This window comes from Delphinapterus leucas, chromosome 2, assembly GCF_059928025.1.
Source record: "Delphinapterus leucas isolate spDelLeu-1000000601 "Yukka" chromosome 2, BTC_Dleu_Yukka2, whole genome shotgun sequence".
NCBI lineage: Eukaryota > Metazoa > Chordata > Mammalia > Artiodactyla > Monodontidae > Delphinapterus > Delphinapterus leucas.
The window spans coordinates 2,543,454-2,560,075 of record NC_143130.1 but is presented as its reverse complement, the minus strand read 5'-3'; the positions used below and the strand labels follow the sequence as shown (position 1 = coordinate 2,560,075).

Below are 16,622 nucleotides of genomic sequence, written 5' to 3'. Positions count from 1 at the left end.
ATTTGAGATTTTTCTTGTTTTTTGAGGAAGGCTTGTATCATTATGAACTTCCCTCTAAGAACTAATTTTGCTGCATCCCATAGATTTTGTATAGTTGTAGTTTCATTGTCATTTGTCTCAAGGTATTTTTAAATTTCCTCTTTGATTTCCTCTTTGATCCATTGGTGTTTTAGTAGCTTGTTGTTTAGTCTCCATGTAATCATTTTTTTCTCATTTATTTTTCTGTGGTTAATTTCTAGTTTCATGTCGTTGTTGTCAGAAAACATGCTTGAGATAATTTCTATACTCTTAAAATTTGTTGAGGCTTGTTTCGTGCCCTAGTATGTGGTCAATCCTAGAGAATGTTCCATGTGCACTTGAAAAGAATGTATATTCTGGTTTTTTTGGATGTAATGTCCTGAAAATATCAATTAAGTCTAACTGTTCTGTTGTATCATTTAGGATCTCTGTTGCCTTATTGATTCTCTGTCTGGAAGATGTGTGCACTGATGTGGGTGGGGTGTTAAAGTTTCTTGCTATTATTGTATTTCTATCAATTTCTCCCTTTATGTCTGTTCGCATTTGTTGTATTTGGGTGCTCCTATATTAGGGGTATATATGTTGACAAGTGTAAAATCCTCTTCTTGTATTGATGCATTTATCATTATATAGTGTTCTTCTTTATCTTTCTTTATGGCCTTTGTTTTAAAGTCTATTTTGTCTGATACGAGTATTGCTACCTCTGCTTTCTTGTCATTTTTGTTTGCATGAAATACCTTTTTCCATTCCCTCACTTTCAATATATATGTGTCCTTTGCCCTAAAGTATGTCTCTTGTAGGCAGCATATCGTAGGTTCCAGTTTTTTTTTTTTAATCCAGTCTGCCATTCTGTGTCTTTTGATTGGAGCATTTAGTCCATTGACATTTAAGGTAATTATTGATAGATATGTATTTATTGCCATTTTAAACCTTGCTTTCGCACTGATTTTAGACTTCTTCCTTGTCTCTTTTTCCTTTTCCTATTGTGGTTTGATGATTTTTTTTTATTATACTTATGTTCTTTTCTTTTTCGTTTTGTGAATCTATTTTATGTTTTTAATTTGTGGTTACCCTGTTTTTCAAGTATGTTAATCCCTTCCTATTATCTACTTGCCTTAGACTGGCAGTCATATAAGCTCAAACACATTCTAGGAAAAAAAAACTTTACATTTTCTTACCCTTCTCCCCCTCACTTTATGATTTTGACGCGTCCTCTTTTACACCTTCGTGTTTGTCCTTCTGCTGTTCATTGTGGTTATCATCACTTTCATAGAAATTTTTTGATTTGATTTTTGTTTTTTTAATCTGTGTACTGGCTCATTTAAGTGATTTTCTTTCCAATTGTGATTTCCTCTTTGGTATAGATTCTTACTTGTTTTCTGTTTAGAAAAGACCTTTCAATATTTCCTTTAGAACAGGTTTAGGAATTGCTGTATTCTTTTAGTTTTTGCTTGTCTGAGAAACTCTTTAACTCTCCTCCTATTCTAAATGATAATCTTGCTGGGTAGAGTATCCTAAGTTGGAGAATTTTTCCCTTTCAGGACTTTGAATATACCTAGCCACTCCCTTCTGGCCCGCAACGTTTCTGTAGAGAAATCAGCTGGTAGCCTTACGGGGGTTACCTTGTAATTAACTCTTTGTGTTTCTCTTGCTGCCTTTAGAATCCTCTCTTTATCTTTAACTTTTGCCATTTTTATTATAATATGTCTTGGTGTAGGTCTGTTTTGGTTTATTTTGTTTGGGACCCTCCGTGCTTCCTGTACTTGGATGTCTGTTTTCTTCTTTAGGTTTGGAAAGTTTTCTGCCATAATTTCTTCAGATACATTTTCGATTCCCTTTTCTCTTTCTTCTCCTTTTGGAATCCCTATTACATGTAGATTGGCACACTTTATATTATCCCATAGGTCTCATATTGCTTTCATTTTTTTTTTTTTAATTTGGCTTTCTGTTGGCTATCCTGATTGGGTGATTTCCATTATTCTATCTTCCAGGTCACTTATTCTTTCTTCTGCATTATTAATTCTGCTGTTCATTGCCTTTAGCTTAGCTTTCATCTCTGCAAATGGGTTTTCTAATTTTTCTTGCTTACTCATTATATCTTCTAGTTCCTTTTTACAGTAATCTGCATTTCTGTCGATAGCCTTTCTTAATTCCTTCAGTATTTTCATTATCTCCTTTTTGAAATTGGTGTTTATTAAACTGAAGAGGTCTGTTTCAATGTTTGTTATTTCTGGGGAATTCTCTTGGTCTTTTCACTGGTGTAGTGGTTCCCCTGCTTCTTCATTTTACTCATATTTCTCTTACTCTGTGAGTTTAGGAGAAGCAATTATCTACTGTGGTCTTGGAGGGCTGTTTATATTTGGGAGTGACCCTGTGTAGCTTGTGTGGGTTTAATATATTTGGCATGGAGGCTGTTTTTTTTTTTTTTTTTTTTTTTTTTTTTGCGGTACGCAGGCCTCTCACTGTTGTGGCCTCTCCCATTGCGGAGCACAGGCTCTGGACGCACAGGCCCAGTGGCCATGGCTCACGGGCCCAGCCGCTCCCGGCATGTGGGATCTTCCCGGACCGGGGCACGAACCCGCGTCCCCCTGCATCGGCAGGCGGACTCCCAACCACTGCGCCCCCAAGGCAGCCCAGGGCTGTTTTCAGTATTGATGCCCTACTTCCTATTGATGTCGCCTACTTCCTCAGCATGTACTGATCACTATCCCCTTGATCGGGGGTGTGCAGATGTGGTGGCTGGTGCCCAGTCCTGGGGTTCTGGGTGGCTGTGGAGGCCCAGGCCTGCCCCCGGAGCATGTGATGGGAGTGGAGGCGGCTCTCGACCACTCCTGGAACCCGTGCAGGCGGCGTCCTGCCCTCTGCGAGTGCGTGCACAGGGAAAAAGGCTACAATCCGGGTCCCACCCCTTCCTTCGTGCACCCCCCAAACAATCGCGCCTGGCCTCTAAGGCGGCCCATGCTTCCTCTGCCCACACCCTCAGTTGCGGTTGCACCAGATGCCAGCCTGCCCGGGCTGCTTCTGCACAGCCAACCCAAGTCCTCTCTCTGGGTCTGAACTCCAAAGCCCGAGTTCCAGCCCCCAGCCCCCACCTGCACCGGCGGACTCGCGCCTCAGGCTGGGGAGTGCAGCGCGGCAGCACTGACTGTCTGTGCAGTTCTCCCTCTGCTCTGGCAGACCGGCCGCCGTGCTCTCCTCTGAGGCTCTGAAGCTCCCCTGTGTCCTGGCTGCTCTCCCCGTCTCCTCTTCCATAGCTTCCTCCCCCGGGCACAGGTCCCATCCCGATTCCTTTCTTCCTTTCTTTCTTTTTTCCTACCCCGGTGTGTGGAGGTTTTCTCGCCCTTTCAGCAGTCCGAGGTCTTCCGCCAGCGTTCAGCGGGTATTCTGTGTGACTCGTCCCACGTGTTGATGCGTCGCTGACGTATCTGTGGGGGAAGGTGAGCTCCGCGTCCTGCAGCAACTCCACCTTCATCGCTCCCCCTGCACTGACTTCTTACAAGTAAAGGAGGAAGCAAAGTAGGGCTTTTTCTTTGGGTCAAATACTGTACCAATATATTCAGTTTCTGATTATTTCAATTTTCAGTTTGACCCTCCATTGTTTGCATTTGAATCATGACCTTGACGTGTTATTGTCCCCCTGACCCTTACTAGTCTCTCACTACACTGCTGATCTGCTTTGCACAGAGCCCTGTTTTGAGGCTTCTGGCCCTGACTCTGGATCTGGACCTCAGATCAAGAGCGGCCTTTGAAAACCAATCCCCAAACCCTCCGTCTGGGCCCTGGCTGGATGCCGCCCACCCTCTGAGGAGCACTGAATGCTGACCTGGGCCTTCACACTGCGCCCCGCGTGACCGCAGAGCCTCACACACAGCCGGTCAACATCCAGAGACCAGCGTCTGAGCGCTACTGCTGATGGGAGCAAATGCAAGTTTTCCCTTGGAAAAACCCCAAACGTGAGCACACATCTCTATGTTAGTTGATGTAAAGAAGAATCTGGAAGACTGTAAATCAAACCACTGAAGTACTTGTATATGGGAAGTGGTGATGAAGACACTGTCTTTGGCCAACTTGAGTCAGGCTACTCTGAGCCTGTCCTCGGGCATGGCCTCCAGGACAGGCCCACATGTAGCAAGATCCTCACCCTTGATGTCTGATCACCCTCGTTATCTGATCGGGTGTCTCCACCATCCCCCGAGGCGGTGTCTGGTCACCCTGACCTGCACTCAGCAAGAGTCCTCTTAGGTTGATATGACCAGATCCCCCCCTTACCCTGATGTTTCCTCTTAGTGATTCTCCATCCACTGATGCCCACACCCCACCTCTGCTTCCTCACTATAAATCCCCACTCTTCCTTCTGTATCTGGAGTTGAGCCCAGTCTCTCTCCCCTTCAGCAGTGGCCCCTACACCTATCATGATTGTTCTGAGTAACGTCTGCCGTACTGTCTTTTTTTGGGGGGGCGGGGGGGGGGCACAGCTCACAGCTTGTGGGATCTTAGTTCCCCAACCAGAGATTGAACCGGGGCCTCCTGCAGTGGAAGCACTGAGTCCTAACCACCAGACCACCAGGGAAGTTCCTGCCTTACTGTCTTGACCAGTGTCATGAGTGATTATTTCTTTAACAGCAAGAATAGCTATGATTCTCCATCCCTAAATTATATATCCTTACAATGCTGACATTTTCCACATAGATCAGTGCTACTATTTTTCTGAAGCAGCACCCTCGTGGCATGATATCATATGCGGTAAAATATACCTACGCGAGTGCCCGGCTCAGTACCTTCTAGTGCTTTTGCAGAGTTGTGCCGCCATGACCAGAATCCAGCTCTAGACTGTTTCCGTCAGACCCCCGCCCCCCAGAAAAGTTCCCTGGGGCTCATCCCCAGTCCCCTTCACTCCCATCTCCATCTCGAGCCGCCACTCATCTGTCTGAATGGGTTTGCCTCTTCAGGAAATTCCATATAAATGGAATTGAACAATATGTGGCCTTTTGTGTCCGTCTTCTTTCATTGAATGACGTTTCTTCCCCCCCCCCCCCATTTATTTATTTAAACGTTATGGAGTGTGGTTGATTTACAATGTTGTGTTAGTTTCAGGTGCACAGCAGAGTGGTTCAGTTATGCATCTACATGTATCCACTCTTTTTCAGATTCTTTCCCCTTATAGGTTATTACAGAGTACTGAGTAGAGTTCCCTGTGCTACGCAGTGGGTCCTTGTTGATTATCTATCCTATATATAGTAGTGGTGTGTGTCTGTTAATCCCAAGCTCCTGACTTATCCTATCCCTTCCCCCCATTTTTCCCTTTGGTAACCCTAAGTTTGTTTTCAATATCTCTAAGTCTGTTTCTGTTTTGTAAATAAGTTCATTTGTATCAGTTTTTTAAAAAAATTAGATTCCACATATGAGTGTATCATATATTTGTCTTTCTATGACTTACTTCATTTAGTATGATAATCTCTAGGTCCATCCAGGTTGCTGCAAATGGCATTATTTTGTTCTTTTTTATGGCTGAGTAATATTCCATTGTATATATGTGCCACATCTTCTTTATCCATTCCTCTGTCGATGGACATTTAGGGTGCTTCCATGTCTTGGCTATTGTAAATACTACTGCTATGAACGTAGGAGTGCAGGCATCTTCTCAAATTATGATTTTCTCCAGATACCTGCCCAGGAGTGGGATTGTGGGATCATATGGTAGTTCTATTTTTAGTTTTTTAAGGAACCTCCGTACTGTTCTCCATAGTGACTTTATCAGTTTACATTCCCACCAGCAGTGCAAGAGGGTTCCCTTTTCTCCACACCCTCTCCAGCATTTGTTTGTAGACTTTTTGATGATGGCCATTCTGCCCAGTCTGAGGTGATACTTCAGTGTAGTTTTGATTTGCATTTCTCTGATAATTAGCGATGTTGAGAATCTTTTCATATGCTTTTTGGCCATCTGTATGTCTTCTTTGGAGAAATGTCTATTTAGATCTCCTGCTCATTTTCTGACTTGGTTGTTTATTTTTTTGACATAGAGCTGTATGAGCTATCTGTGTATCTTGGAGATTGATCCCCTGTTGGTCGCTTCATTTGCAAATATTTTCTCGTATTCTGTGAGTTGTCTGTGTTGTTAATTTACGCTGTACAGCAAAATGATTCAGTTATACATATATTTTTTCATTTTCTTTTCCATGATGGTTTATCTCAGGATACTGAACATAGTTCCCTGTGCTCTACAGTTGGACCTTGTTGTTTACCCATCCTATATATAATAGTTTGCGTCTGCTAATCCCCAACTCCCAGTCCTTGAATGATGATGTTTCTGAGGTCCATGCATGTCGCCGTGTGGACCAGTGCTTTGTTCACTTTGCTGTTGGATAGTATTTCATTGTGTGGATGTACCACGTTTTGTTTATCTGTTTCTCAGCCAATGGACAGGTGGGCTGTTCACAGGTTTGGGTTATTATCAGTGATGCTGCCGTGAACATTTGTGTACTACAAGTCTCTGTGTAGACAGTGTTACTTTTTTTTTTTTTTTTTTTTGCGGTACGCGGGCATCTCACTGTTGCGGCCCCTCCTGTTGCAGAGCACAGGCTCCGGACGCGCAGGCTCAGTGGCCATGACTCACAGGCCCAGCCGCTCCACGGCATGTGGGATCTTCCCGGACTGGGGCACGAACCCGTGTCCCCTGCATTGGCAGGCGGACTCTCAACCACTGCGCCACCAGGGAAGCCCAGACAGTGTTACTTTTATAATCAGAAGGCAAGAAAAACAAAAGTGAAGGGCCAAAACGGATTCTCAAGCTGTTTCTGGAGTGCATCTCCTTTTACCAGAATGGGAGCTCTGCCACAAGTGGGGCTGAAGTTTTAAAATAAGGAGAGAATGAAGCGGGCTCCTGAGCAGTCTTTGACCCTGACCCGGGCACAGCCCGAGGACGACACATTGGGGCAATGGCTCCTGTCCTTTGGAACCTGCTTGTATTTCTGCGGGAATTTTTATTAAAAACAGTTGGTGTTTTCTTCATTTGCTGCTTTTGAACTCAAGGACTTTTAAAGAGGGGAACGGATATCTGGGTGGAGACAAGATGTCACGTGTGTCCTGAGGCTCTGGAGAGGGAGCGGGGAGGCCACAACAGTGAGAAGCCCGCGTACCGCAAAAAAAAAAAAAAAAAAATTACCCAGATGGTTTGCCTTGGAGTGGCACCGGAGAAGGGGTGCAGCCCAGGTGGTTGAGTTGTTGAGATTTAGCATGTCATATGTTCAGGTGGGGTCCTTTCCCAGGATGCAAAGGTCATGTCCTGCTACGAAGGGAAAAGGATCACAAAGCCACATACGAGAGGATCTAGTCCTGCGGGCCAGAGAGAGAGTTGGGAACAGCTCAAGAAAAGAGGCGAGAAGTAATTATGAAATGCAAGACAGGGTTCCCTGTTTACAGAGAAGAGGCGAGAGGCAGACAGAGCACAGCGCTGGGGGACAGTGTTTGGTACCAGTGGATGTACGCGGTTTTAAAGCATTTGGGACAGTTCGGGGTAATGGGTATTGCCGATGACTCTGTGTTATTCATCACACCTACAGCAGGCTGTCCTCTGGAAGTTCTTATCACAGCCCTGGTTACTTTCTGTGCATCTAAGGATCCAGGTGATTTCCTTGGACGGTCACGACGCAGGCAGCCCTGCCTCTCTGACACTCACTGGTTGTCCTCCTGGCTCTGTGCGCCCCCCTCTGCTCCTCTTTGCCTACTACCCATGGGACACACAGTCTGAACCCCTCTCTCTACTTTTCCTTCTACATGTTTTCTTTGGAAGGTTCCACTTGCTTGGGTCGAACCTGTCATTTCTAGGTGCGTGACTGTGTTCCTTAACGTCAACTCTCTTGCTTTCCTAAGTCCACTGCCATGACGGTAACATTGGTAGCAGTGGGGATCTAGCCCTCCTCGCCAAGAATCAATCCTGGGAGGTGGGCAGTTATAGGATTGATTTCTTTTCCTTAAAAAGAGATCGAGGTGGGACAGTTCCATGCCTGCCCAATGTCACACAGTCATCAAGTGGTAGGGCCAGAGCAGGTAGAGACCCCTGACCCGGCACAGTCCTGGGGCATGGCGGGGGTTGGTGCTCATGAGTCAGCGACGGAGTTTAAGGAAATTCTGTGATCGATGTGTGAACTAAGACCAAGGCGGGTGGTGGTAACTCACAGCGGGCTCTGTGGTCTTTGTTCAAAACCAGGGATTTGGGGTTTGACTGACTGAAGTACAGTTGATTTACAGTGTTGTGCTAGTTTCAGGTGTACAGCAAAGTGAGTCGGTTATATATATTCTTTTTCTTTTTATTGGGGTGTAGTTGCTTTACAATGTTGTGTTAGTTTCTTTTTCAAATTTTTTTCCCTTGGACCTAGGAGTTTAAGAACATAAGAGCTGGTGAGGAGTTTTTTTTTGTTTTGTTTTTTTGTTTTTTTTTTTTGGCGGTACGCGGGGCCCCTCACTGCTGCGGCCTCTCCCGTTGCGGAGCACAGGCTCCGGACGCGCAGGCTCAGCGGCCGTGGCTCACGGGCCCAGCCGCTCCGCGGCACGTGGGATCTTCCCGGACCGGGGCACGAACCCGTGTCCCCTGCATCGGCAGGCTCAACCACTGCGCCACCAAGGAAGCCCTGGTGAGGAGTTTTTAACGCTTTCTAAATGCCTTGTGTCTGCAATGTTTTAAAAAAGGCACTGAGCTCTTGAATTTGAGATGCAGCTACAGTTGAGGGTAAAGGGCTTCTGTTGAATGATGACTTGCAAAAATACGTTCTTCGGTGTAGGACTTACAGCTTACTTTACGGGCCGAATGTCTGTCTATTTAGCCTTATAGCCTCGTATTACATCTTGCCCTGAGCTAAATTAAGAGTTTCGGCAGTTAATACTGAATCGTGGAATATTGGTACTAGGTTAACATTTACAAAAAAATATTTTTCAGAAAGGAACTCAGTGTGAACTAATCAATTCATAGTCGTGTTTATTCTGAAGCTTTTATTTTGGAGTCTTCCATCGCCGAATGACACATTTAATTTTTACAACAGGTATTAGAAATTGAGATTCTTTTTAAAATTTCTACCATTTCAGCATAGAATTGTAGATGATGTTCCAAACCATCGTCAAAAAATGCAGAGCAAACTCTTCTGTATATAAACTGTACATAATACAAGGCACTATACATTCGGGGGCGATATTAAGGTAGAAAGGTGGATTTGCACAGATTCTTAAGAGCCTGTGCCTGGAAGTATAAATTCTTTGTTCATCTTAGCACCGGAAGCAGCACTCAGAACGAGTCCAACTTAACGCTGAAGGAGGCGCCTCTGAACGTGGGTGAAGGTACGCGTTGGTGGCAGAACTAATTCAACAGAAGCAACTACCTTTTAATATTATTTTGACACGAGAAAAACCCTTAAAAGTGAATGAATACGTATTGCTTTGTTAAATACATATTTGATTTATACGGTGTTTATATAAATATATATATATTTAGAATCCACAAACTATCAAAATAACAATTTATAAAGGGAGCCGCTTAAAAAGTAATAATAATAACAGGCAGCGCTTAGCAGGACCAGGAGGGCAGTGCCGTGGCCTTCGCTAAGGACCCCCTGCGTGAGCGCGCGTGGGGCTGCGGATGCCTTATAAACATCGTCTGCTCAATCGTGGAAGGTGTGTTTCCAGAGAGTTTTCTGGAACATTTACAAAATGCACAACTCCCAAACAAGCAGGAGAGCTGATTGCTTCAGGTCTCGAAAACGCAGATGTAAAAATATTTTTTAAAGGACTAGCCATACCCCGCTTCCAAAAACAAAACACATCCATTTTCCTGGTCCAACAGTATTGAAAGTGACAACAGAGGTTTCCTCCAGCATCTCATGACTCAGAACAGACCTTTTGCTTTCTTCAGGTTCACCTGCTTCCAGGCAGGCAGTGCATTGTATTCGTCTCGGGTCATGTCTAGTGCAAACTGGAAGGAGGGAAAGAAACGCCCTGAGTGAAAGGACCCTCCGACAAGCCACGCATGCTGTGTTCAAATGCTGTCCCACCTGAAGAAGCGCTTACCTCGAAGTCCTCGTCAGTGAGATAAATCTCCAGCTTCAGAGGGTCAACTCCCTCGGGCAGGGGCCTGGCTAGGAGGTCGGCCAGTGGATAAATGGTTTTGCACAGCTTGGCTAAGACATCCTCCACCAGGGTGATCTGATTTGAAACTTCCGTGTCCTGGAGAAGAGGAGGGGGCAGAGAGGGGGGACCTCCGTGTCCCACATCTGAACACGTTTCATCCTGTGCCTGAAAATATGCCCCCCCCCGGCCCACCTGCCCCGCAGCCTGGAGACCCCGCTCAGGGAGATGAGGCTCTGAGATGCCATCTCACCCTGCACGGCATTTCAGAGACATCAGGAAAAAGTTTAGGGACTATCACACGAGTGAATTAGCCAGAAGATGATTAAATGTGAAGTTGAAACGCTGGAAGCATGCAAAGAATGGAACTTGTTTACAAATATTTAAAAACAGTTAACCTTAAAAGGAATCACCCCCCTCCACCCCCTCAGACCCCATCTCTTAATCAACAGAAAAAGGAGGTAAGAAAATGCATCTAGAATTTGCTGGGGCTGAATTGAGGTCTTTTTTGTTTTTAAACCACTGTGTGCATTTCATCTGAACAGGTTATTCCGGGTGAACGCTCTTCCTCTGTTAAACCTGGGACCCCCCCCCCCCAGTGGGCCACCTCCTTTGGGTGGAGGTGTGTGTGGGGAATGATGTGAATTCAGCTGCACACAGACCAGGGATCGGGGGCGAGTGGCGGAGGGAACGCGTCAGAGATCGGGGCGAGCTTCTCCGCGTGTCCATGCCTCGGCTAGTTCGCCGGTGAAATGGGATAAGAAGCAGCTGGATCTTAGTGGACCCTTGTGAAAATTAAAGGCGAAGCTAAGTGTGGTGTTCGGAGCAGTGCCTGGCACAGAGCGGCCCTTAGTGAATTCTCATCACGACTTGCCCGACGGCAGACTGGCCGATGGCCCGCAGGCTGTACAGGCCTCCCCAGAGCCCCCCGGCCAGCCCCCGGGGGTCTGCAGGGCACACGGGACAACGGCAGTGATTCATGTAATTGAACTTGGACCGCAGCAATGGGGCTCGTAACCCATAGAGCTCTGAGGTGTCCTGGGTCACACGTTCATCATGGATAGAGCCACCCTGCCATGCCTGTCGGCTCCCGGGCGGCCTGAGCCCCCGTCTGTGAAGGTCAAGTCCACTGGGCTCCAGGGAGCGAGCTTAGGGCCACCAGCAGAGATGAAGCAGGCCCTCTCCGTGGTCGAGAAGCGGCACACTTTTTGCTGTTTAAACTTATCCAGACCTCCTATCAAATACCCCTCCACGTCATCTCTGCCAGGGAAGTGGCCCTCCTCCTACACAGTGAGAAAGTCTGAACGGAACAAACCTGTCTCCCGCAACACCAAAAATGCCCTTGGATTGCTACTGCAAGCAGCGTTCAAAGCTCATACACTGAGAAATTCTACATAGCGGCAGTAAGCTTCCTCTTTTCGGTGCAGTTGGAAAGGGTAACGCTCTGGCTCATAATGAGCCATATACCCCTCAGGACGGGCTCACAACACCTCCACTCCCTGACTCAGCCGAGCAGGGACTTCCCCACGGGCTTATTTCGCGTCTCCTCTGACCCAAGGTTAGGGTCTGAGACCCGGGGCGCTTTTGCGGTGCCTTATATGGACTTGGAGAAGCAGCGGATCTTTAGCTATAACAGGAGGAAGAGACGGCCGCTCCAAATTAATTAAATTCACCTTTGCGTTTAAGTGTTTGAACGTAAGCCGTGTGTAGATTACCAAAATATGTCCACTGACTTCTCCTTAGGCCCTTCCTCTTCCTGAGCTGATTCTGCGGAGACTGGTGAACGTGTTGTGACCAAGGAGACGTGTTCCCACGTGAAATGCAATTGGCTGCTTCTCCCAGGTGAGGTCCTCCCACAGTCCGGAAGGCAGGGGGCCCCCTGGACGGGGAAGGGGCGTACTCACCATTTCTGTGATTTCTGCAATGTCTTCTCTGTGCTCCCAGCTGGGAAACATGTTGGTGAAGGTCAGGGGCTCCAGACCGGCGTGGATGAGGTAAGACTTGGGGGGCGGCTTCTTGAGGTTTTTTCCTGCGGTCACACAGAAGGCAGATGTCACAGACCCAGCGTGGCCCCGATGGCCCTGGCTTTTCCCCTGTAATTTTTTCCCTGTTTGCATCTCTTGACTTAAGGGTTAAAATGGAAGTTACGCGTTTGTAGCCCCTCCCCGCCACGATGTTTACAAAAAATGTTAATTTCATGCATGTGACTGTGCATGAAATCGCATGGGATCGACCTGACTTTTTGAACTTGCTGAACCCAACAGAACACATCTGGGTCCCTGGATGGGAGAAAAGCAAGCCTCTCTCTGTGGCGTCTGGGTGCGACCGTCCCTCCTGGACTCACCTGTGAAGTATTCCTCTGATTGCCTAACCCAGCCTTGAGTTCGGTGTGAATTACCAGCTAATGGCAGCATTTTACAAGCTACTTTAGCTTAAACATTTGGTGGGAAGTTTATTAAGTTATTTTTTACGAAAGAGCTTTCCAAGAGAAAATCAGCTGTATATATTCAGTAATACTAATCAATGAAATCTTAAAAATTCAGGTAAGAAATTAATCACTGGCATCTTCGTTTTATATAAAAGACCAGACGTTTCAGGTGGATGGTATAGTAGAAGAGCCATGAATTGACTACAGCTCTTCCTTTTTACGGAAAACACTAAACAGAGTAACAGATGACGGAAAGGTTGCCATTGGCCCTCCAGCCCGCTTGGGGGCGCTCTCTGCTCTCCGACGGGGGTGACACTGCGTGTGGACAGTGCCTGGATGGGGCCTGGTGTCCCACAGCATGATTGACCCTGAGTGCAGAAGGGTTTTAACCAGGCCAGGCATCCCACAACTCGGCCGTTAACCTCGAGGGTGACAGGTTATTCGGCCTCATAATATAAAAGAGAAAAATGATATTCACTAGTTTGTTGAAGGGGGGAGGGGCCAGATAGGGGGAGTGGGTTAAAAGGTACAAACTATTAGGTATAAAATCTGCCACCAGGGTATATTGTACAACACGGGGAGTATAGGCCAATATTCTATAATAACTATAAATGGAGTACAGCCTTTAAAAATTGTGAACCACTACATTGTATACCTGTAACATATAATACTCTACATCAACTCTACTTCAATTTAAGAAAGAGAGAAAAATGAAATCTCATTCATGCTGGCAGCTGAGAATGTACTAATCTCACAAGTAATAAGCCTCAAAAGAGTTCAAGGGAAAGCAGTCGGTTTCAGGGCTGTCTGCCGGCTTTATCCAGGCTGCTGGCACCTGTGGAAAGGGAAGCGTGTATCCGGGCCCCCCCGCCGCCGCGGCCTCACCTCGGCAGTACTGCAGCACCGTCTCCATGGCGCTCTTCCGGTCCGAGGCCCAGCGGATGCGGGCGGAGCCGGTGATCTTGTTCTCCACGGGCCACCAGCCCTGCCAGAGGTACACCTCGTGGTGATTGTCAACAAGGAAAAGTGCTGCGAGGGCGGAGCAGAGCAGACGTCTAGTCAGGGGCTCTGCCCCACACCGAACCGACGCCTCCCTCCCTGCCGCCTCGGTCAGTGCGAGAATCCGCTCGGCAGGTAAACTCGGGGCCACAGGGAGGGTGCCCCTGATGTCTTGGCCCTTTGAACGGTGAAGCAGGAGATGCCTCGAGGCAGAGAGATGGCGTTGATGAGGTGGGCTCTTTCCTCCCTCTCCCCCCATTCCTTCCCCCTTTGCCCCTCCTGCAGCCGCCCTCTGGGTCCTGGCCGGTTGAGAAGAGTGGGACAGATGACACACGTGACCCCCCCAAGGGGTTGTCAGCGCCGCTGATCCCCAAAATGCGTACTGAACGTTGGGGAGTACATCACGCTGGCCCTTGGGTCATCAGTGGTCATGCCCCACGTAGGACTGCTCTGCAGGCGATCTGAGTCCATGGTTCTTTCAGGGAGGAATGGGCTTTGGAAATCGAGTGTTGCCCCCTTTTCCCTTCAGCAGACCGTCAGCCTGACTCTTCCACGTGGTCAAGGGCTCTCACACCCGCCAGCCCAGCTCGCCTGAGTCCTTTCCTAGCCTGCATCTCAGAATTCTGTGATAATCACATGCCTGAAAAGCCCAGCGGAGGCTGCCCCACCTGAGCCGCAGGACGGAGAGGTGGGTAGCAGCCCCTTTTAAGACACCGGCTGATTGATAGTTCCCCAGGATGACCCTGTGACCGCGTGCACCGTCGAGGTTTTAAGGTGGTGATCGGGGCTGCCAGGGTCCGGGAAGTTCCTGGTGCCGCTCCAGGCTCTTGTAATATGAGAGCAGAGATGCCGTGAGGCCGGGGCGGCCGACCTCAGCCTCAACTGTCTCTACTGCCTGGTCTCTGGTGGCTGTGACTGTCCCACGACAAGAGCGCACAGCCTCTGCCTTGAGGTGGCAGTCAAGTGGGTACAGCCCTGACCTTGGAATCAGAAGACACGGGCCTTGGCCCTGCTGTGCAGCATGGCAGACACTGCTCTTTGGCTCACTCCACAGATACTCCCAACCCCCTGCTCCTTGGACTCTTGCAAGGTTCCCTTGCAGCTGGGGGGCGGCCATGGGACAGAGCTCTGGCCAGGGGGATGTAAACGGAAGTCTGCTGGGGGCTTCTGGGAAAGCTTTTGCTTTATCTGGTAAGAGAGAGACATGGCCATCATTATTGCCCTTTTCCCTACTCTTCCTTCTGTTTTGAACAGAAACATGATGGCTGGAGCAGGGGCAGCCACATGGAGACTATGAAGCAGCAAGCTGGAGGGAAGGCTGAGAGAACAGCAGAGACTCATGCCCGACACAGTTGCGCTCAACCTACTCTTAACTGACGAATTTGGGTGAGTTGAGTAACTGAGGGTCAGCTTTTTACACTATAATATGTGACTGATGTCAACTTCCTTTGGGGGGGGGGAGGTGTGAGGATTAAATGAGATAATATAAAGATTAAGTGAGATAATATTAAGTGTACTTGGCAAATTAAAAACTGCTTACTAGATGCAAAAGTAAAAAGCCTTTTGGAAGGCGTGCCTTCTGCTGGCTCAGCACGACTACCCCCTTCTGTGGGCCATACCTGGTTGCGGGGCGCTGTACAGGTCTTCCTGCAAGAAGGGCATAGAATTGACCACGGAGGGGTCGCGGGCTGGATACAGGAACTCGGTGGCTGAGAAGTCGCCGGAGGAGCTACTGAGGATGAACAGGCGGGCTGTGAAGTTAAAGTTTCCAGGATCTTTGAAAGAAAAGAGAACAAACGCTAGAGACAAAATATGCACCGAAGTAAAATCCAGGTGGATTGGAGAATTAATGTTTGTGAGACGTGAAATGATCAAAGCATTGTAAAGTGCAAAAAGAGGTGAGGTTTATCTGAACTTGGAGGTGGGGAAGGCCTTCTTAATCATAATTACGAAAGAAGTATAATTCAAGGAGAAGAGATTTATGCATTAACAACATAAAGATGAAAAATTACATTATACAAAAAGCACCCCCAACCAAAGAAAACTAAAAGGCAAGTGACAAGATGGGGAATATGGAAACCTGTTAATATCCTTAGTAGTCTGTAAAGGAAGATAATAATGAAACAATAAATATCTAAAAAGTGTGAAGGCACAAAGAAAACATTCACCTAAACGGAAGTACAGATGGCTAAAAAATACATATAGAAAGCATTTAACATTCTAATTTAAAACATTAAATTATAACAGTGTTTAGATAGTAATTTCTACCATCAATGTTGGCAAACAGGAAAAAGTAATAAGCCGAGTGTATGATTGTGCTGTGAAACGTACACGTCTGTAAACTGCTGGTGAGAGTGGAATTTGGTGCCAGTGTTCTGGGGACACTTGCTGATCTGTAACTGTAAGGCTTTTATACTAACTTCAGCAAAGGAGATCATGTCTAGGAATTTACCTTAACTAGAAATGAATGCAGTTGATTCTTTTGAAAATTATTTGCAACTTTATTATCGTTAGAGGAAAACTGGAAAGAACTCAGCTCTCCAACTATAGGACACAGGCTAAGTAGAGAGTCGCAGATACACTCATGAAATACCCTGCAGCCATTAAAAGTCTAAATATTAAAATAGGATTTGGGAAATTGTTCACAATAAATTAAGGGGAAAAAGCAGGTTGCAAAACAGTGTGGATAAAGAATGCTATCCAAATTTTATTTTAAAAAATAAGTATTTATTGCATAAGGAAATGTTAACTCTGGTTCACATCTTTGAAAGATGTCATTATAAGGATCTTATTTTCTTTCTTAATTTCTTTGTACTTTCAAACATTTCCCATCATCAATATGCAGTACAGTTAACCCCTGAACAACACAGGTCTGAACTGCACACACAGGTCCACTCAATACATGGAGATTTTTCAACAAATATATTGGAAAAATTTTTTGCAGATTTGTGACACTGAAAAAAACCTGCGGACAAACCGAATAGCCTAGAAATATTGAAAAAATAAGAAAATTTAGGTATGTCATGAATGCATCAAATATATGTAGATACTAGCCTGTCCTTAGATA

At 46.6% G+C, this 16,622-nt stretch overlaps 1 protein-coding gene and 1 long non-coding RNA gene across 19 annotated transcripts in view; one reads left to right on the top strand and one right to left on the bottom strand.

Moving 5' to 3' along the window:
- LOC111178129 (uncharacterized) overlaps positions 1 to 16,622 on the top strand; it is a 42,365-nt gene that overhangs the window by 18,805 nt on the left and 6,938 nt on the right. The window contains exons 2-4 of the long non-coding RNA XR_002645591.3: positions 11,872 to 14,243; positions 14,810 to 14,941; positions 16,500 to 16,571. This is a non-coding gene — a long non-coding RNA (uncharacterized LOC111178129). The remainder of the gene's footprint in view (positions 1 to 11,871; positions 14,244 to 14,809; positions 14,942 to 16,499; positions 16,572 to 16,622) is intronic.
- Positions 6,611 to 16,622, bottom strand: part of SVIL (supervillin) — a 305,706-nt gene continuing 295,694 nt past the window's right edge. For 12 of the 18 annotated variants that reach the window (XM_089906335.1, XM_089906333.1, XM_089906334.1 and 9 more), the window contains 5 exons: positions 15,175 to 15,330; positions 13,442 to 13,585; positions 12,033 to 12,157; positions 10,072 to 10,227; positions 6,618 to 9,976 (listed from right to left, as the gene is read on the bottom strand). In XM_089906335.1, the coding sequence (XP_089762461.1) occupies positions 9,890 to 9,976; positions 10,072 to 10,227; positions 12,033 to 12,157; positions 13,442 to 13,585; positions 15,175 to 15,330 (668 nt within the window). In that variant the 3' untranslated portion in view covers positions 6,618 to 9,889. Of the gene's footprint in view, positions 9,977 to 10,071; positions 10,228 to 12,032; positions 12,158 to 13,441; positions 13,586 to 15,174; positions 15,331 to 16,622 lie in introns of all 18 variants that reach the window. The other 6 variants (XM_089906344.1, XM_089906346.1, XM_089906345.1 and 3 more) reach the window with 4 other exon arrangements.